The sequence below is a fragment of the Mizuhopecten yessoensis genome, unplaced genomic scaffold, assembly GCF_002113885.1.
Source record: "Mizuhopecten yessoensis strain PY_sf001 unplaced genomic scaffold, ASM211388v2 scaffold3575, whole genome shotgun sequence".
Lineage (NCBI taxonomy): Eukaryota > Metazoa > Mollusca > Bivalvia > Pectinida > Pectinidae > Mizuhopecten > Mizuhopecten yessoensis.
Genome location: NW_018405113.1, coordinates 901,636 through 923,957, shown reverse-complemented (window position 1 = coordinate 923,957; position 22,322 = coordinate 901,636). Strand labels below are relative to the sequence as shown.

The window sequence follows — 22,322 nt, the reverse complement described above, 5'->3', positions numbered from 1 at the left end:
CCCCCCCCCCCCCCCCCCCCCCTTACTAGGTTGTGTAATCAAAGACCTAAGTAAACCAACTTTCATCTGTGACAATACACCAGAGGTGGTATGCAGATAATTGGGAGAAGAAAACCTAAACAGCATTGTGTATACATGTAAATATTTGGTTTGGTTTAGTATTGTATAACAGCTATGGTCATTAAGGACGGCCTCCCCTGTGTGCAAGATGCATGCATGTAGTGTATGCATGTTTGTTTTGGGAGGCTGCGATGTGTTCGTGTCCGTCTCCTTGTGATAGCGTGGAACTGATGCCGACTTTATAGTGCTACGTACCTCACTGAAACATACTGCCGAAGACACCCAGTAGGACACCCTGCCCCCGGTCACATGTATATATTTAACTATTTTGCACTGTATGACCTTTTTGTGCTGATCAAATGTTGAAATAATTTTTGTCAGTGAGTGTTATTTCTTTTGTGTATTTCCATGCATACACTCTACAAATTATGATTAATTTATATATTTGTATATATTATACATGTACTTTGTGATGCGACTGTTCTTATCATCCTTTGGATAATGTCACTGACTTGGTACTAGCTTCATAACCATGCTAATCTGTATGACAGTACCTTCACTCATAAGCTTGTTTATATTGATTTTTAGGTGTTTAAGTTAACGTTATTACATCAATGAATTTATTATAAGTTTGGAAATTGGTTTTGTCAAATTTGTTCACTGAACTTGGTGAAGAGATCATGAAGTAGCCCGTTCGTCAAATGTGGTGACGGTCGCAAATTTGAAGATACACAACTACTTCAACGACCGTTTGGTATATTTTTGTCAAACATGGTCGCTAAAATGTATCAAATGTGGCCGTTTATCATAATTTTGGGGTCAGTATTGTAGTAAAAATGGTCGGGAGGAATGAAAAGTGGTTGCATAAAACAGATGGTCTTTTAATTAATACAGATGGTTGCTTGAGCAGATTCGACTGTGCTACAATCGTGTAAAAATATTGCATATGCTTTATTAATTGCAATCAATAACAAAACAAAAATCAATTATGGGTTCTTTCCCTATGTATTGTTAAAAAGTAAGGGTCCCGACCTAAAAGAAATCGCTTCTCATTAAACATTTATAGTATTTGAGACTTGCATGTGGATTTATCACAGATATATGCTGAAATACTTAAGATGAGTTCCTGCTTGCATCAAGTAATGCATAATTCAGAAATGTCCTTGAATCAAGTAGTACATACTCTCAAACTGAAGTTAAATGCCCGCAGCAAATTTTTTTTTAAAAAATCAGTCCCCGAGTTCTAAAGAATTGTGCTGTATGTGTAAAAACAATGCATTGCAAAACTTTCAAAAATAAATTGATTCCCGGTAGGGAAGTATGAAAAATAAGTTCTGGAGTTTTAAGGAATTGTGCTGTGCAGAAATATCTGAATTTTGAAATGTAAAATTCTGCATTCTATTTATAATTTTTATAAGAACAGATATATATACAAGTGTATTGAAATTCTCAAGATATATGACTCAGACTTCGTAAAAAAAAAAACCAGCTCGTTTGCTTTTTGAAAGCTTTTGAAGCACTTAAAAGATTAAAGGTAAACCTTATTTAAGTTGTTTGCATATCCTGCTTTTAATGCTTAAAAAAAGTACAATGTGCATGCTGTATGTTAATAATGGCTTGGTGCATTGATATAAGAGTGGGAAGAAATGGCGGTAATGGATTTTTGATATCATTGAAATACCTGGTAAATATATGCTTACTTTTGATTCTGAAACACCCTTGCCAACTTCAACGGAGACTTTCCTTTTTAATGATGTTGCATATGATAATACATGTTGTCATCAAGGCAGCCCTCAAGTGACAAGACCTTGTAAATTCCTACAAACCACACCCACTGGACAGTGGTATCCAAAACTTCCACCAAGTTGTCATGAAGTGTCAGATCTGAACTGTACATTCTATGTATCGACTCAATTTTTCTGTCTTTTTTTTTTTTACCCTGTCAAGGTTAAATTTTTACATGCTCTTATGTTCTGATAATTTATAAGTATTGAAGAAAAGAGTTCCAAATGACATCGGGAATGATGGGGGTTCCAAATTTGGAGAAAAAAAAGGAAAAAACATCAGTTGGTATTTGTTTTTCATGGTTACATGTGTGTGTGTGTTGATGGGGGGGGGGGGGGGGGGGTATTATAGGGGGAAATCCTATTTCAATATGTATATTGATTGCCATGCAAATATTGCAAATATATTGTTATTGTAAATATTGTTTAATATTATATTATTGCCCCTCCCTATATTGAAGATCATTTAAGCTAAATAACATGTTGCTGCATGGATGGACTTGTTATTGTTAAGTTGCACATATTCAAAGAAATAAATATATAGGTCATCCAAGAAATCAATGAAATATATTGAAGTGGGAAGAGGGCGTTAAAGGTTTGGAGGCCCAGCGGTTCACTGCTCACTATTAAGATGATATTTCAGGACATTTATCCCACCAGCTTTACGGTAATGCTATCCATTACATTAGCCAATTTAACAGTGGTGAGAGATTCAATATTCACTGCTAGATATAATAAAAAGCATTCATCTTATCTTGACAATATATCAGTAGGTAAAACTACTGATGTTTTCTCATTGATTTTCTAATCAATATATCCATGATATCTCTACTTTATTTCTGTGATTGATTGCCTGTAGATTTTATGAAATTTTAAATTGGTATTTTGTTTTTATCAAGCAAGGTTTGTCTAACCTTCATAGAATTTATATCACTTAATAATCAGCCAGTGATTTGGGGGCCTTATAAAGTCCCTTTCCCCTGAGTTTTTTTTTTTTTCAAAATCCATGCCGAAATCAGCAGGTGCAGGCCCCTATGGAAAAGAGTTAGAAAAGTAAATGCCCATAGCAGACCGCGGTGAGTGGTCAGGGTTTTGCAATTCCACTAGCCAGTGTCACCCGAGAATAATATATATGTACAGTGTGGATTTTATGTCAGGGCCAGCAAATGTTTTTGATATATTCTATGAATAGAAAGGTTGAACTGGTAGAATGTTTCAGAATATGTTCATGTCCGCTTTTATTTTAATCTTCAATTTGTAAAACTGTCATGCTGTGTACTCCAAATTATTGTTTTTGCTAATTGTTGTCATGACATCTCATTTTGTAGTACAATCTTTCATTCAGATAATCTACTATAACTATTTGAATTCGGGAATGAGAAGAACACTCCAACATGTTCATATAATGTCTTATATTTCCAAACCAATTTTGTTCAAGTTTGATAAAACCTTGACCTTTAATTTAAAAGTGACCTTTTTCATGGTAAGTTAGTGTTTGTCAGTTCTTCTGGGTTACAAAAGAATGGCTTCTATTTAAGTGTTTCAAGTCTGATTGTTCATAAAGTTTTTAAAATTCTTTCTATTTATCCCCTCTTTCCAAACAGAAACAAGTGTTTAAATGGTCTGATCTGTTTGTGTACATTTTATATGGGATGGTTGATAAAACAGGCGAGGCACAGATCACAAGTGGAGCTAAATAAAATTTACCTGTACTTATAAATGGTTCAAGTCATTTACATGTTCTGTCAGAATATTGAAATATAAATATGGAATTTTTCAGTAACAGAAAAAAGTGTTCCTGTCAATATGTCCTTTTTGCATCTGTAATTGATGGAATACATTAAAAAGTAACTTAACCCTAAATTCACCACTGTAGACCATAATGGACTCATCCAGATCAATGCATGGTAGATTCTACTAAAGTTACAAAGGGTTGAAAGGGCTAAGTCCTGTGACAGGATTATTGTTGCAAGGTGTCCATGAATTTGTTATACAGCATTAAACACATAAAATAGCTTATGTATGGTAAATATACCATGGATAGAATTATAAAGTAATATTGTCATCAAATTCTGTACTGCAATGTTGAAATTTCCCTCAGAATACTTTTTACATTATTTAGATTTGACTTTCAAGTTAATTTATTTCCCAGGTATGATTTGTTATCTAAGAAAGGTGAAACACTTCATCTATTATTGATCTGCTTTTATGGCAAATGAAGTCTTGAATGTGCACCTTAAACTTGTGTTATACGGGCTATAAATGAGTAACGTTCAACAAATGTTGTCTATAAGCTCACCTGAGCTGAAGACGTGTGCTATTTTCTTATCACATGCCATATGCTACCTGTAATCAAGACTGTTCTAAAAAAAATAAAATTGCACTGGCAGGTCATTCAGCTACTGCATTCACACATATAAAATTTGGAAGATTTAATTTATTCATATTAGAATAGATTGACTCATACAATTCAGCTCCTATAAGGAGTGTGGATTCAAATTAGCCCATGTTGGAGTCTTTAAACACCATGACATGTGTGTATAGGAGAGAAAATGTTAAAAAACTTATTTTAAAAATATTTGATATTTCATGTTTGTGTTTTTTTCAATAAAAATATGACTCAATCATGGCCTTTTTTTGGAACATTGTATGAAATGAATTATACCCAACATTTAATTGTAAAAAATGTTGTGTATGTGTCAGAAGTATTATGTAAACATATTGGCAAAGATTTTAAGTTTCTTTTTAAAATTGCCACAGTTTATTACGTAGGTTTAATGCATTAGATAGTAGTGACCTGGTCAAATGTAATCAGAGGATTAATGATTAGATGTGTTGTAGCAATGTAAAGGATTAAAAAAAAAATCTGTAACTTAAAGCATATATCATGATATTTTTTCCCCCTGGATTCCAATAGAAAAAATTAATACCTTTGATGAGTTGAATTGGTATTTTAGGGTCCAAAGGCCTAGGTCAGCACAAAGGTCATTGTTGCTATTTTGAGGTCTTCCATAAGGCCATTTAAGGGAACATTGATGATGTCTTACATTACAAACATCAATGACAAAACCTGTTAATAACAAACTATGTTGGTAGAAGCTTGAAAAAGGTGCACTAGTATTGAATACATTTTAGTAATGAATTCTGTACTGAAGCACCAGGAATCTTGCACAGTTGCAAAATGAATTCAGCTGCAAGCTGTGACTTATTATTTTTGTTTTAAATTACGAATCTTCATGTACACTGCATGTACAACATCAAAATCTTCTATCAGTGGTGATGAAAGTTAGGGTACATGTGCATATACATGTATCTATACATTAAATGTACGATCCAAGTAATTCTAATAAAAAAGGGGAAAGAGGAAGTTTTTGAAATGTATACCCTATTTGTTTATAACTGTTTGTGTATTGGGCCACTGCATGGTTGATTGTTTTCTTCTCGACCACAGTACAACTCGAGAGCTTCATTAATCTTGCTTTGTCAGGCAGATTAGGGTATGGTTTGAGGTATTTAACCCTGCCATCGAGGGTTATAGCCACTGTACGGGGATTGCTGGCAGGTTCTAATGTAAGTGGCTTATGTAACTTTTTAGGGTAGCTGAGAGCACATTGAATGTGTATTGTTCAAAATACTTTTAAGTTTACTGTTGCAAAGCATTTGATAAGTTTGGTAAAAGATTTCTTCGTTTCACTACATGTATACCTCTAAACCGACATGTGTGGACCACCTCTCTGTAAGATCAAAGATAAGATTCATCAATTGATTAAATGTCTCGTATGGTATCGTAAAATGGAAAATTTATTCTACACAGATTTGCCCAGTATTGACAGCTAAAGGATATTTTTATGATATCACCCAGTGTTTGTAAATAACATCAATACCTTTATTAAATAAATAAGTCATATTGAGTATTTATCAATATTGGGGCTTGAATTTAATGACTCAAGCATGAACTCAAATATACCCTGTAAATGACCCCCAAAATCATTCATTTCAGACAATTTACTTCCATATGGTTTATAAGTAACATGTTTTTTAATGTAATTTGAAACATAATTGTTTTTCTGAATAACAGTACAATCGTACTTGCTTAAACGCTACATTAAAAAATAGAAAGTGCATTCATAATTATCTTAATTGTCCTTAATTATGATAATTATAATTCGAGGTTCTGATATACCGCCTCATCACAATTAACCTAGTTTGTAGGTCGTCTCAAAGCGGTTCACAAATTATTATCGGTGGTTGCATTGTTAGGGCCATTTGCAACTAGCCAATACCTTTCTCAACTCCCTGCCAGAGAGCATACAGCCGGTGCTGCCATTTTGGAGCTCACAGCTCTGGCATTCTACAATTCTAGCACTGCCCAACCACGTTCTCATTTACAGCCGAGTAGACTTTATAGATGATGAAAGCTGTTAATAGGACCTTAACCACAAACAAACAAAACAAAAGCAATCATCTTTATTTACTGTTCATTTTATATCCAATCATTGTTTCATCAAAATAATAAGATATTTGAAGATTCATTAGGTATTGCTAATCCTCAACTGTTGAAGTTGCACTGTTACAACGTACATACTATTGTAGGTCTATGATGACTGATAGTGACATTTTGATTGTATATAAATGACAATAACTGAATCATGTGACTTATTACCCATGCCATTGCATGCTAAATTTATATACAGAGGCCACAGAACAGTTGTTATAGCAAATGTTTACCTGTTAGTTCAGCTTGGCAAATTATGACTATACAAAACTATGCGTTTTTTTGCCTGAAAAGATCTCATATTTCCTACTTTATAAAAGAATTAAGACGTTTTTAATATAAAATCTAGAAAAATGAACTGCAGAAGCTGTTCAAAACACCATTGTTATATATCAGACTGAAGCTATATGTCAGTAACATTCAGTTCATTTGGAGTTCTCATTTATATTTACTGCCTGTGTGTTCATACTTACTGTATGTGTTACATTCCACAATAGAAAATCGATTTGCTTTATGCTTTCATGTTTATTGTGGTAGAATTGTTTACAGTCCGCAGACAATTTAATGAAAAGTTTACACTAATGTACTATTGCATTTGGGGAACCCTACCCTGATAACAGTAAATGTTAAGACATTGTGAAAGTTTTATGTTACTAGTAAAATATGTAAGCCTGACTGTGACAGCGTAGGCAGATGGTGATCGTACATGTATAAATCTATCTATATATATATATATAGTAGCTAGCACAACAGTAGCACATACCACTGTGCCCCCCTCGGCTCCAAGCCACCCTAGGTTGTGTTGACATGGGGTGGCCAGGTCCTGTCCCGTCCTGTCGCCACAATTTGACGTGCCACTCAATAGGACCAGATCTTTCACTCCACCCATGTTTGTCATTGTACACTAGAAACAGTGCACAGATCAAAGTGTTTCCTTTTGAGCATTCCAATATCTACCATATTGTAGACTGGTTTGATCACAGAAGTGACCTTCTCTTTGTTAAACCCATACAAAAAAGCATTGGAATGGCTTTGCATTATGATCCCTTTTGTCTATTGTGTTCTAGTTTCAGGTTATGATTGACACATTTTTAAATCACATACTCTTTTATGTGAGAGCTTTAATCATGTCTGGTTATGTTTGACATGAGTTTATTTATACACCACTCACAAACAGAAACTGTGTCATTATTTTCTAACAAATGAACCTTTCAGTATCTACAGTTATACCACCTGAGTATATTTCATTGAACTTTCATTCTTGGACTTTCTTGAACTACACGCTGGATTGGTAAGTATTTTATTTTAACAAAATGTATCATTCACAACTTTATGATTTTCAATGAGGCACAATAGTGTAGTGGTAGGATGTTCTCATGACCGAAGGGTTGCGGGTTCGAGTCACGGCACGGCGCTGTGTTGTATCTTTGAGCAAGATACCTTACTCCGCTTGTTCCAGTCTACTCAGCTGTAAACGAGTATGTGGTTGGGCAGTGCTATAATTGTTGAATGCTAGCTGTTAGCGCCGAAATGGCAGCTCCGGCTGTATGCTGAGAAAGATATTGGCTGGTTGCATTAAGGCCCTATAACCATGGATAATAATTTGTGAACGGCTCTCACGGAGACGATCTACGAACTAGGTTGTGATAAATCAGTACCGGTATATAAGAACCTCAAATTATTATTATTTATTATTATCAATAATGCGGGACATCAAAGTGTCTGAAAGCATTGATTTGCAGAAAGCGGACATTTTTTTTCAAATTCCTGAGCTTTGTTTACATTTTGATATGACGATTCACCTGATGCATGGGGTATGTTAAATATTTGAGAAAGGTGAATAATGAACAGGTTATCAATATTGTTTTGTTTATGGCCCTGTGCGATCCGGATGTTATACAGCTCCTGCACCGGTTCATATTTCATTATGATTTCACACAGAAGGTGTTATTTTATCACCATAGGTTCTGCCTCATTGGGTATTGATGGATGTGTGTTAATGTACGTTTATTGTGCATCTATTGATGCACCGCCTGTGTGGGTACACAGACCGGATGTCTATTGAGTTTGTGAAATTTGCTGGGAACATATATGCAATGTATAACCATATACTGATGGAAGGAACTTTACCATAAATATATATTGATCAGTAAAGTTTGTGATGAGTGAAATTGCTTTTTTCATATTTTTTCAGTGACCATGCAATCAGAGAATATCTTGATCGGAAGAGTTGTCAGTTATTATTGATGTAAATCTATTTGTCATAAAGCATTTAATTTTCAGTGACTTCAAAAAGCACCTGTTGAATACTTTAATATCTGTTTAATGGAAATTTACTGAAGATTTTGATCATCTCTTATTAGATAGACTTCATTTTACTTTGGTTAGTAAATGCAATTCAATTCATTCTGTCAAATTTCCATAATCAAATTGATAAAATTTGTACACCTTAGCTAATGCTTGCTCATGATTTCAATCAGATCCTGTTATGGTATCCTGTTATGGAAAGCGTATATGAACTAAATTGAAATAGCAACCAAATGATTATGCAGGTTGTAGATTTCTGTAGACCTCAGCCATTGCATGAATGACCATGGCCACAGTTTGATTTGCAGTCCATTGATTTAAATTTAATGAACTAGCTTGGCTTCCGTCATCATTTCCAAAGTTTCTTGGAAAGGAGAATGTAAATTTTAAGAAATATAATTTTATCTGACCACATCGTGAAGCTCCTATGAAGGCTCAGAAGGGCTTTAACTTATAAGATAATTAATGGTAGATTGGTGTGGTCAGCCAATAAAAATTTCAATACAGCAGTCAGCTGGGGCACTCACTTCAGAAGCGACTATATATCTGACAACAGTTTTGAGCAAACATTGAACTGAAATGACAAGGTTTTATGTGTAAATTATAGATACTTTTAAGATCTGTGTGCTTTTTATTTGGCAGAAAGATTGAGAAATAATACTTCTTTACCTACATGTATATGCAAGATTACAATTTGTATGGTAAAATTGGTTTTGGAGACCTCAATTTATTGGGGACTGCTGACATATATTTTATATATTGAAAATCTTCTGAAAGAAACTCAAATCAGAGGCAAATATTCTATAAAGGATATTTGTTTGATGAATCTTTTATTGATGTTTACTGTTAGACATTTTGAAGCCGTTCATTTAATCTAGATGAGAATCGGATGTGTGAAAAATTAGAAATGCCTATTGCAGCATATAGCTAGTGTAAAGAGTATATATATATTTATCTTTCATTTGTGTCAACAAATTGCTGTCATATTGCCAGGCATGTGGGTAGGTTTTTCATAACATCTTTGAGATATACGGCTAGGGTGATAGTCAATTGAAATGTCCTGCTAAATGTGGGAGCTTGTCAATATTTCATACTAATGGGGCATTAATCAAGTCGATATATTTCTGTTCATCATTTCCTCCATTAATTTAAAGTCCCACACCTGCTTGCAGTGTTAACCATTACATGTACACAGTACTGTTAACGACAGATATTCTTCCTGCAAGTTTATCATAAAACTTTTAATTTATTCTGACTTCTGACTTCATATTGAACTTAGCTGATAATCAGTACATAGGGGGGAAAAAAGTTCACGTATTTCAAAATTTTATTTTTGATTACAAATGTTCAGCTTTGCTTGAATATAGTATTATAGGACTTTGTTGAGAGTGAGAAAGATATCTACAAAATTGCATATTGCCTGTGCATAATATACATAAATGTACATAACCAGTTTAAAAAGATTCAAAAATGTACATTTCCTGTACACAGGAGGATGAGATCCAATGTCCCCTCAGTTTAATATGTTCATGCTAGCTCATAGTTGATAGAATGGATTTGTGCATGTATGTAAATTCCATTGCTCACTTACGGTCCGATTAATAAATTGGCAGTTAAATGTTTATAGCCTCCAAAGACCTCAACTATTTGAAAGATATTAAGATGTCTTTTAATTTTTTATCTTAATGAATACCATTGATTGCCTGCTTGTAGAGGGGCCTGACTTATAGAAAGACTGGCAGTGCATGTATACATACTGTAAATGCTTGTTTGATAAAATGTATCCTTTCTGTACGTATTTGTGAGACCATATCATATTGACAATTACATTCACTCATTTAGATATATAATACAATCCTGATAAAAGTATTGCACAGGGATATACTTTAATTTGCATTCTATGCTGAACATGAGTGTTTATAATCAACAGTAGACAAAATGTATCAGAAATATACATGTATATATAAAGTGTATAAAAATGTGAAAATATACTGATTGATTTTTTTTTTTAAATCCCAACTGATTATTTCTGCCATGCAGTATAAATAGAGATATTTTTTTACTTTGAACTTTTTTTCTTACAGAGACCAAAACCCTAACTAAGTACAGTGTAAATGTTAGCCAAACACAGGTATAGGCAACCTATAGAAAGCTATATCCTGGGGTTTACAAATTTATTAGCTTGTTTCTAGTAAATATTGATTGTCGTGAAGTCTATATAATGGCCATTGGTTTAAGTTAAGGTGACATGTGTCTAGCTGTCGGGAGTGATTGGATACTTCAGGAATGTTAGTAAAGTTTAGTCTTGAGGACATAGTTGTCATGTAACCACTAATTTTAATAACAATGTTTTGCTTTCCCATTGCCGGTAATGGGTGTTATCAGTTTTCCCCGTTAAGGCCCGGACTCTATTCATACCCAGTAGCGAAGGTAGGCCCTATCAAGTTTATCAAGAAACCCTATCCTAATTCTTTGATCGGCTAGAGTTCAATTTACAACCATAATAAGTAAGTATTGTGTTAAATGAAATGTGCTATGTTTATTTTACTGTTATTGAGGTCAAGGTCCTGCAGATCTATTTTAACTGTTATTTACCCTCGATGATTTTAAAAGTATGTAATGAAATGTAAATGACTAGCTACTAATTGGAGTATTTAATCAAATGCAAATATGCATTTTATAGAGCATATATTTGGCCTGCTGTGTTGTACCAGATTCATTCAAATTGTTCTGTGTACAAAGTCTTGTTGACGGCAAACTCTGACAGGTAGGCCCCATGTCCATCGTGTGGAACAGTTTAAGCTAGAATCGAGCTGGTATGCAAATACTCCATAATTACATGTATTGATTTGGTATATAGATACATATATATCATACATTTACTATGTGATACACTCTATTGAAAATCGACTGAAAAACTCATTAGAATGTATGTTTAGTATATTATATAGTGTACCATATTAGTTCTTGTAAACACATTATTTTCAACAAAAACAGGGTATATATGCATATCATTTTAAGGGCCTGATAATTGCCTCAGCAGTGTTTCTGAGATTGTATGATTTTGTATTTTTATACTAATATAAACAATATGCGATAAACCCATGAGATGAATGGAAGGTAGTCGTCCATGTTTTAGCAATATCTGATCTGAACTTGTCTGATAGGATGAACTCTGCTTTATAATTTCAAGTCTCCCACACTCTGTAATATTGTACGGACATGTTTGTGGTGTGGCCGTCCGGTATCAGAATTATCCTTCTCATTCAGTTGTTGGCTGGAATAATCATTTCATGACAAAACAGATATATACATCCTGAATTCCAATCCTACCTCAAATTACAAGCTCATTTGAGTTGTGTAGGAACTAGAATATTCATGTTAATCACCATGCTTTGATTACACTCAATGTACGTCGCTGAACAATTTCTCATTTATATTTATACCACTGTTAACGTGCAGGCCTAGTTGTCGGTGTAGCTTACTAACTGTCGTGCTATAGGTAAAGATTGGGCAGAGGCAGAGGAGACTGACATATCAGCTTTTAATAGCTTTTGATGGATAGGGATTAATACCAAACTTAAAACTGTTTTAGTTCTGTTCAAGTGTCGGGTACATGTTCAGTGGGAACAGAAATTGTCGTCTACATGCTGATCAGGTTGGATGGTGGTGGTGATCTTGCAGGTTTTGTGAGCACGAATACCAAAATCACCCCACTGAGTTTGAAGCCTAAGGGAAATGGTTTGTGCATGCCCGTGTAGAGCATGCTCACATTCAAAGTAAAACTTGCATAATTGTTGCACTTCAATCTCATTACCGTTGTCCGAAAGAGTTATACTGTTTGTTTTATTAGTAAATTATAAAAAACTTTCAAGAGACAAGAATGCTCATAAAATAACTGCTCTTAATTAGTGTATATATGTACATATGTGTACTCTGACAAACTAAGAAATAGTAGTTGGTGCTTTGACACAGAAAAAACCCACATGCTAGTTCACAGTCATAACACTTGGTGTGCATAACAGTTTTTATGTTGATATTAAATGCCTTGACTTACTACCAGTTGCCAAACTGAAATAAAATTGGCAAACATCTCCTTACAATATTACAGAGTATGGGAGACTTCTCTTGTATTGGCCATGAAGGTTTAATTTAATCTTTGCTTGGTACTTAAACAATAGTGAAGTATAATTTTGCTGTTCTCAGCTTAGATATTTCATAATAACAAGATGTATATGCAGGATATGAAAACGGATTTCTAACTAATTGTCATTAGTGTACATTCCTGTGTATACTAGAGGTAGTGCTTGTTGCATGCATATGGTGCTCCATGCCACTACATCATTTATAATTGTGAAGAAGTCCATTCCACTTGGAGTGTGTTTGACTTGGATTATTCTCCCTTCTATATTTATACAAGATGAAGAAACCAGAAGGAGTGTTCTCACTAGGTATATTCCCAGTGGGGGTTGGGTGGCGCAGTGGATAGTGCACTTGTCTTTCACCAAGGCGGCCGGGGTTCGATTCCCCGATCGGACGTGAAAAGGTATGGGGTCACCTGCCCGACCATGTGGGTTTTCTCCGGGTACTCCGGTTTCCTCCCACATTAATAACTCCTGCATGCGAAAATCCATGCCAATAAGAGTGATTAATATAAGTTTAAACAACTTGTTTCATAATTGTTGTAAAATAAATAATGTTTATATATTCCCATGTCATACTTATTTAGATGTTGTTCAATATAATTCCTGTATAGCAACTTTGCATCTGGTAAAGCTTAAGGCTGTGCAATGTAAATTAGGTCCTGAGATTTGGACCCCAACAGTTTTCTTTTTTTTTTCTCTATTATTTTCATTTTCAAACATTCAAATTTCAATCAGCTACAATTTTGTTAATTGCATAGCAATAAGTGATTTTTATGGAATTTTTCTTTTGAAAAGAACTTTACAAATATTTTACAAAATTGACAATGGTAGTAATGTAGTTAAACAAATTGGTAACATTTAAATTTACTTTAACCCTTTCACCACTGTAGGCCATAATGGACTCATCCAGGTAAGTGCATAGTAACAGTCTACTAAAGTTACAAAGGGGTGATTAATTAAGAGTACGAGTAGTCTGTTGTTGAAATAGTAAAAACTTGATGATTGCGATAAAATTATGAGCTGTTTTTAGGTCAGGTTGACTGATCTGTGATAACATATGTTAAGGGATTTGTATAAGATGTTTGTTATCAGCCTAGGTTTATGGTTATTAGCTCACGTTTCAGATCTTACAACATGTCCTCTGGTAATTATATTACTTAACGGTCAGGAATTCTTCTTTGATTAACTCCAGGAAAAACGGTACCACCTGGTCCCCGAGTTTAAATTTCAAATTGACTTATTTCAAAATTGTAGACAACATACTCTCTCAAAGATATCTGGTACAATGTCTGTGTGTTACGGTCTAATTTGTAAGTGGATTGGAAAGTGAATTATCCACACTTGAATGGTTGACATGCCATACCAACTAACTTGGTAAATATGTATATGGCACTGGGTCATGAAAGTTGGCCAGGTAGAAGTGGAGCTTATATTGTTGTTGTTTCTCATTGAAATGTGAATATAGGGTAGATCTATTGCTGTTTCTATAGGGGCATGAGCTGACAGTTTTATTTATTTGTATATATATTCTCTTTGGTGTTGTATACAGAATGGGTTACACAAGAACTGTATACACACCTGGACCAAATTATGCTCAAGCTTCATTGGCTTAAAATGTTTGAAATGAATATTTCGCTACATTGTTCAAGCATGATCATTTTAAATCCTTGGCCAAATGGAAGCCAGTTGAGTTAACTTTGAATATAAATTAATTCTGAAAATGTTTTGCTTTTAAATTCAAGTTTAACGTGTCATTAACTCATTCACCCCTGAAGACACATTTGAACTCTTCCAATTCAAAGGTTGGAATAGTTCATTATGAAAGTTCAGGGGTGATTTACGGATGAGTAAAGCTGAAAGGAGCTAACAACCATATCTTTGAGTTCACTGATATTATACCGGGTACTGAAAAAAGAGTTTAATGTGTGATAGCTATATTTAGTAGGCATAATTATATTGGGAACTATATTTTAGTGGTAATATTATAGATGAAGTTGACTGAATATAAAGTAGACTTAAGTTGATGGAATGTTTTTATAATATACAGCAGAACCTGTCTTATTCGACCCATGAGGAGTGTTCCTTCCTGTCTTAACCAATTTGAATGCTGTAATATCATTTCATTTGGACAATAAAACCTTATTTGACATTCTGTTTCTTATCAGACATTCAGCTGTGCTATACACAATGTAGGTTACGACCCACAGGGTGTCAGATTGGACAGTTTTAAATCACTGTATAACTACAGTGTATCCATAGAAAATTGGCTTTCAGTTTTGTAGGCCTGACATCATTGCCTGCTTTATGATATGCGACAATTTTGCCTGCATCTAAAGGATTCATATAGTTAACATTTTAGAACTTGTTTGCGCATCATGAAAAAAAAAAAATCTCCAAATGAATTACCTGGATGTAAAAAATGTATTCCTAATATAGTCCAATAGCATATTTTCTGATAAAACAATTTGCTTGTTAAAGCTAGATCTGAGGTATTGAATGTACGGGTAAGGTTATGTTAACTCTTTCACCCCTAGGTAACTTCAGTAGACTCTACCATACATTTATCTGGATGAGTTCATTGTTGCCTACAGTGATGAAAGGGTTAGCTGTATATATATCAAGGACGACATTTTGTTCCCCTTTTTACGTAATCTGGCATACCTGTTGTACTGGGTAACTTGTAGACAACTGTTACAACATAAAAACACTCTTGACCTGATATATTAGTTAGATAATTTGGTAGAATTTGCTGATCTGAGCTATAAACTTGGTAAAAGATCAATATGGCACACAGAGAATGTGTAATTGTAAATTAGAACCAAATTCATAGAAGTTATTTTTATACTGGAGAATAAAAGAGACTTGCGTCTTAATAGGTGTTTATATTAGGAGTTTATTGACTGATGTGTCGAGAGTTGATGTGACAATCCCAGTGAATGGATTGTTCTGGTGTGCGTCGTGAATTAACTTGACAGTTACAATTAAAACTCGTGTTCCAATCAATACATGATCCTGGCCTTGTGTCAATTTAATATGGGGTTTGAATAAATACATTTATGGAATGGTTGTTTAATGATCTTTGAATTTTTATCGTAAAGCTCACAGTCTGTGTATTCTAATTAATAAGATAAAAAAAGCATAATTGATATTTTATGGATCTTAAGTTCAAAAGCAAACTCCAGTAATATTCATTATACTTTTAATGCAGAGTAAAGTGTTTTCCTTATCATAACAAGGTGAATGGAGCTAGTGGGTTTTCCATTAATAACTGTTGCTTTCATTCACCCGTTATTAGACACGGATGAGTGATCTACCTGTGATACATACATAGATCTGTCCATACCTGCAGTTTACCTGATGTTTGATATAGAAACTTAAACCAAACAGCCTAGTTATCTTTTAAAAAAAATAAAAAAATGTTGGAAATTAACTTATACATGTATATGGAGATAATGGTTAATCCCTGAAATCTCTCTATATATATAGTAAAAAAAATATCCAATACAAATTGATGAATTTATAACAAGGTTTTGGTTATGTTAATGATTTTTACATGCTGATGTTGTTGATCATGATGAAGCTATGAATTACTTGGTTGCCTTCGTCAACTAGAGTAGGTTTGTAATGATACATCCATCATGTGGAGATATTGTTTTTCATTGACCCTTAATTACTAATGGCGTACGTCTGTGTGTGTGTGTGATGGAGGTGTGGGTAACGATCGTTCTGTGATTTGTACAGGCTAGTACAGGGTAGGGCCGTAGACTGAAGGACATCGGGAATACCTTGATACACTAAATTGCTAATTAGGTTTGAGTGATACAGGTTAGAACTGTAATCCTGTATCAAATCAGGTATTGGTTATCTGGTGCTACGTACATACCCATGCAGTGTCCAATGGCCCCTGCTGGTCAATACTTTTAATTAACAATGTGTAATCTACGACACCTGGTTTATCTCGCTCCTTAATGAACTTCTAAAAGGTTAATAATGTAGAAAGTAACACCACCTTTCACTTTTAGATTTTATATATTTTATGAAACTTTTTCGTATTTTTTTCTCAGTTTACATTGTTTTGATACTTTATCATTACAGTATTTATATAAGCCACATGAAGAAGACGATTAGAATTATATTGTCATAGGTTTATATTGCATAGACTTATAGAATAATACAATTTTATGTCAGCTGTAAGTATTGTCATAAGGTTATATTACATACACTTAACAATTATACAATTTTATGTCAGCTGCGAGTCCTAGAGTATGCTACAGTACTTGCTTTGCTGGTTGGTATTGGTGTGTTTTGACTTCAATTCTGGCATTATGAAGGATCATTTCCCGTATATTGGACTTACAAATCAGGACTTTGAACATTGTTTATGTTACTCATGGTATGTGTTTGTGGTATTATATAAATCGGTATGACAGGAGATATTGAGGGTGAAGAAGTAACTGAGTGTATGGGTGTAGTAGTATGTAAAATCTTTGATATATTATTATAATGTAACCCAGTTGTTATAACAGTTACAGATACTGTTGGCCCATAGATATGGATAATTTGACTGATTTTGAGTACAAAACAACATAGAAATTGTTTTCTTTCCGTAAATAAAACAAAGCGCTTTGTGATTTTACTTAATGAGGTGGACTACATATTTATGAGCTAATTTTTGAAAATTGACAAACTGCAATTTTTGTATTTCGCAGGGCCGTAAATGCCTAGTGGTTGTGATGGCACGGAAAGGGAGTGCAGAAAAAACAGTCCCTCGTCACACTCGCATTGATGACGAGTCATGGATCTGGGAGAGCTACGACCCAGGTATACAGATTGGAGAGGGAACGTTCGGCAAAGTGTTCAAAGTAAAGCACAAGTCATCTGGGGAATATTGGGCTATGAAAGTAGTCAACAGGGAAAAGGTATGTTTATTGATAAAGAAAATCATATCGTTTTCTGTCAATATTCCTCATTTTTTTGTTGATATGTTCATGCAATTCTCTACTGCAGTATAACCTATTTAAATTGGACAATGGTAAATGTGCCCAGTTATATGGAGTCTGGTTTAGATTTTAGATTTAACAAAATGCAAGGGAGGACCGCATATCAAAGCTCAGGTATAAACAGTAGAGACAGACCTTGCAGATTGTAGTGTAATTGGGATTTATTTTGAATTCAACTTAAATGTTGATCTATTCATTCCTATACCATTGAAAAACACACTTTAATATCAATCTTTTGCATAAATTCATTAACCACAGTACATACCATTTCCAACTTACCAATATCACAGAAGTTTTTTTATCGTCTCTGATATAATTTTATGACAATTATAATTCATTTCATTACAGGCGGGTCATTCAGCTGTTACGTTGTTAGAAAGAGAAGTAACCATTCTGAAGAAAGTCTCGCACGAAAACATCATCAGTCTCAATGAAGTATTTGAAACAGGAAAAGTAAGAATCCAAAAATGAATTTAGAATATTTAGAAGGTTACAAAGCATTGAAACACCAGGCAGTGCTATTAGATTATTGATGCTACCAGGGGTCAACTTGAGTTGGCTTTATAAACAGGGCCATAAGGTATCCTGCCTTTCTCATTGATTTGTTTCGTGTAAGAGTTATGTTACCCTTGAAAATATAAAATTTACTTTGATTAACCCTTTCACCCCTATGTAACTTTAGTAGATTCTACCATGCATTGATCTGGATGAGTCCATTATGGTCAGCAGTGGTGAAAGGGTTAAACACTATACCAGGAAACTTTCGCCCAGTCAAATTATCTGCCCTTTACCGATAAAATCCTAGTTGGCCCAGTGTTAATCTTACCCTTTACAAGTAATTACCAGGAGTCGACACTAACACTAGTCCTGGACTAGTAGATTTCAGCAAGGACTAGTGAAACACCTAACCTAACTGGTCCTTTGGACTTGTGAAAAATATGATTATAAAATAAAGACATTCCTTTTTAAAATTAAGAAAAATACTTAAAATAAGATATATTGCATGAAAATTGTCAAAATTTTCCTAAATCCATATTTCTATGGCAATACATGAAGTTATTTTTAGTCCCCTACAGTCAATTGCTTTAGATGTTTCGTGCTGTAGATCGCAATGTTACCTTATCAGGAAATCTTTGACTAGTTACATTGAAGAAGGACTAGTAAATAATCTATTCAACTAGTCCTGTGGACTACCAAGCAAAACAAGTTAGTGTCTAACCCTGACTACTTTTGTAAAAGGTGTGCATTGATTAGATTGCCTAACAAGCGTCAGCTGTAGGGAACTTCCCTTAAGCTCTGTGGTCCAGCATCGGGCTGGAGAGCCGAAGGTCGTGGGTTCGAGCCCCACCACCGGCACTATCTTTATCACTATTCCATGCCTACTACAAACTGGTGCCATTGAACTACAAACTGGTGCCATTGACCCTGCCCGTTCAAGGTAGGAGAACCCTTAGCCGGGAGTCAAAGAACCTGGGTGGTGTTAAGAAAAAAGGGGGGAACAGTGTGAAAGATGTGCATTGATTAGGTTGCCTTACAAGCGTCAGCTGTATGTAGGGAATTTCCCTTAAGCTCAGCGGTAGAGCATCAGGCTGTAGAGCGAAGGGTCGCAGGTTCGAGCCCCAGCGATGGAATTCTCTTTATCACTATTCCTCGTTCTATTACATTTTATTTTGCATGCTATGTACTTAATTAGTCTATGGTAACATTTGCTGTAGTAATAAATTCACTTTAACTGCATGGGGGAAGGCGAAAAAGGCCTAAGTTGTACTGCAGCAAAAATGTTGTGGTATACAGTAAGTCATGGTTACTAGGCCAATACTGAAAACAGTTGAAACTTTTGTAGTTTGTAATGCTTTTGAAAAGATAAACGTCACTTGTTCAAGATGGCTACCAGCTGACTTTCAGATTTGTTCAGCATTGATTTAAAAAAATACTTGTATTTTTATTTTTATTTTTAAAGCATTAAAAAGAGGTATAAAGCATACAGACTGTATGATAGTATATACACTTCAAAACCTACTCCTTAAAGGCGGTACATAAACAATCGCATACGTTTTTTCACACATAGGACTGGTGGTATACATTAAAATCAAGGGTTCTCAGGTTTTACCTTGTCTCACATTATTAGGTCAATACATATCTGACAAGAATGAATCTGAAACTGTTTGTTTTTATTTTGGCATTTATCTGTAGGATATTTTCTTTCATTGGTAATATTTGAAGGAAAATTAAGAACTTCTGATTTTTTTTATACTAAAAAAATAACCCATTTTTTTTTATGTATTCCAAGTCATGAGATATTGCTGAAAATCAGCGGGAATCGTGCATATTTTGAAATTTTGAGATCCTTCTTGATTTGAAAGTTTGAAAACACTTGTGATCCAGATATTGATAATAAACAATTACTTATTTTAAGTGACATTAGGTTCAACAGTATCATGTAATAAATAAAACTGTATCTCTGCCTGTTGGACATTGCTCATTTAATGACATGAATATAATGTGACAATGCATTCAGACAGATCAATACATATGAATTATCCTGCACATGCCACATATCCATTGTAAATCTGGAGGAGTGGCAGCTGCAAGCTTGCTACATTCTCACGTATTGAAAGATGTGTGTTGATAAATAATTCAAAAATTGATTCTGTACTAGTTGCTGAGGCCAAAACCCACAAGTCTCGCAGAAGGGTGTGCTCAGACTTTCATGTAGTCAAGCTAGCTAGTTGTAACAAAGGTTTGAATTAAGAAACATCCAGCTGTTTTTATGCGGACTGCTAAGCAACAAGGTCCGAATCAGTTGTTGGAATCCGCATTGGGAACTGTGTTGTAATCTGAAAATATACTCCATTGGAATAATTCATTGCGGTTGTTTATAGATTTTCTTGTACTCATAGTATTATATATAAGTGTATGCCAGTATTAACCCTTTCACCCCTAGGTAACTTTAGTAGACTCTACCATTCATTGATCTGGAGGAGTCCATTATGGTCTACAGTGGTGTAAGGGTTAACTGAACATTCGGCATGATTCTTGTATCTGACTAACATTTATTTTTTTCTTTCACATTAATACTCGCTGTGTACAAACTGTCTAGGAAAATTTGATAAAAAAAATTCCCAGTGTTTCATTTCAACAATGTTTTAGGTCAATATTATACAAAAATTCTCTACCTCGAGAATACGGCTGAACCTGAACACATTAATTTGTAATTTAAAGCAATTGAAATAATGAATAGATTTCTTTTAGATAATGATTATTAATGGTTTTTTTTGCATATAAAAAAAAAAGATAAAATTGCATATATTTTCCTACATTTTGTATATGCCATTAACCTCAATACCTAATGTTACTATTTGGATCAATAGAAAATCTGAGTAGATCATTGAAAGTTATCAGAAACAATTTAACATCTGGTCTAATTCAGATAACACTAAAAACAGTTAAGTGATACAGGTCCAATGTGCCTCTTTGTTAAAGTTGGAAAACTTTTTTTCTCTTTGTTCTCAGAAAATGTGAAAGGTGGTAGAAAATAAAACTTTGTAATATGTTTAACTCATAGAAAAATAAATTTCTTTGAGATGAATGAATGAATGTCTTCTCTGTAACACTCCACACATCCTTTCAGAATGATCCCAAAGAGATTAGCACACAATTAACAAGGGATATATATAGATATATGGGTTTTTTTTGTAAAAAATTCTGCATCCTAGTATACGTCTGAAAAGTGAAGCAAGATTTACAAATATGAAACACTGAATTTTTGTGTGTACAGAAAATGTATCTGGTGATGGAGCTATGTGAGGGCGGAGAGTTGGCCGACGCCCTTAAGGAAAAGAAAAAATATACTGAGGCCGACACCAAGGTTATAGTGAAAAAGATGGCTAGTGCAATCAAGTACCTACATAAAAATGGTGAGGAACCTTTTTACCTTCTAACTGTATCATGGTTTTTTTAAATTATTTTTTAACATCCCTTCCTTCCTCCAGGGGAAAAAACCCACTGGGGATATAATTCTAGTCATTTTCTCTTTCGAAATTCAAGATTCAAATTGTTGGAACAAACCTTTTGTACATGTATGTATACATGTATGAATTTTCTACAATTAATTGATCAATATTTTACAAGTCTTTGCGTATTGTTGCAATATTTCAAAATTTATTTTTTGTGAAAGTTTCGACTAAGTCTTAATCAATTAGAAAGTTGTCTACAAGCATGTCTTTTTCTTGTTTCCTGCAGATATAGTACATCGAGATTTGAAGCTGGAAAATATTTTACTGAGTCAGAATCCAGACGACCCAGATGACAAACTACATATAAAGGTTGGTCTTAATGCAGTCAAGTGATAAAAACGTGACATGGTAGGCTGTTAATGTCATTAACAAAAGTTAGCAGGTTTGACCATCTAACACTTGTATCACATTTGTTGCATCTCATGATATCTGTTCTAGTCTACCCAGCTACACAAATGGCTAACTGCATTCTGGGTTAATGATTCCAGGGGAATCAGGTACATGCAAATAACAGG

The 22,322-nt window shown here is 34.2% G+C and overlaps 1 protein-coding gene across 1 annotated transcript in view; it reads left to right on the top strand.

Moving 5' to 3' along the window:
- Window positions 1-22,322, top strand: part of LOC110447683 (serine/threonine-protein kinase 33-like) — a 31,692-nt gene that overhangs the window by 1,817 nt on the left and 7,553 nt on the right. The window contains exons 2-5 of the mRNA XM_021493528.1: window positions 17,501-17,710; window positions 18,140-18,244; window positions 21,570-21,708; window positions 22,034-22,116. Of these exons, the coding sequence (XP_021349203.1) occupies window positions 17,525-17,710; window positions 18,140-18,244; window positions 21,570-21,708; window positions 22,034-22,116 (513 nt within the window). The 5' untranslated portion in view covers window positions 17,501-17,524. The remainder of the gene's footprint in view (window positions 1-17,500; window positions 17,711-18,139; window positions 18,245-21,569; window positions 21,709-22,033; window positions 22,117-22,322) is intronic.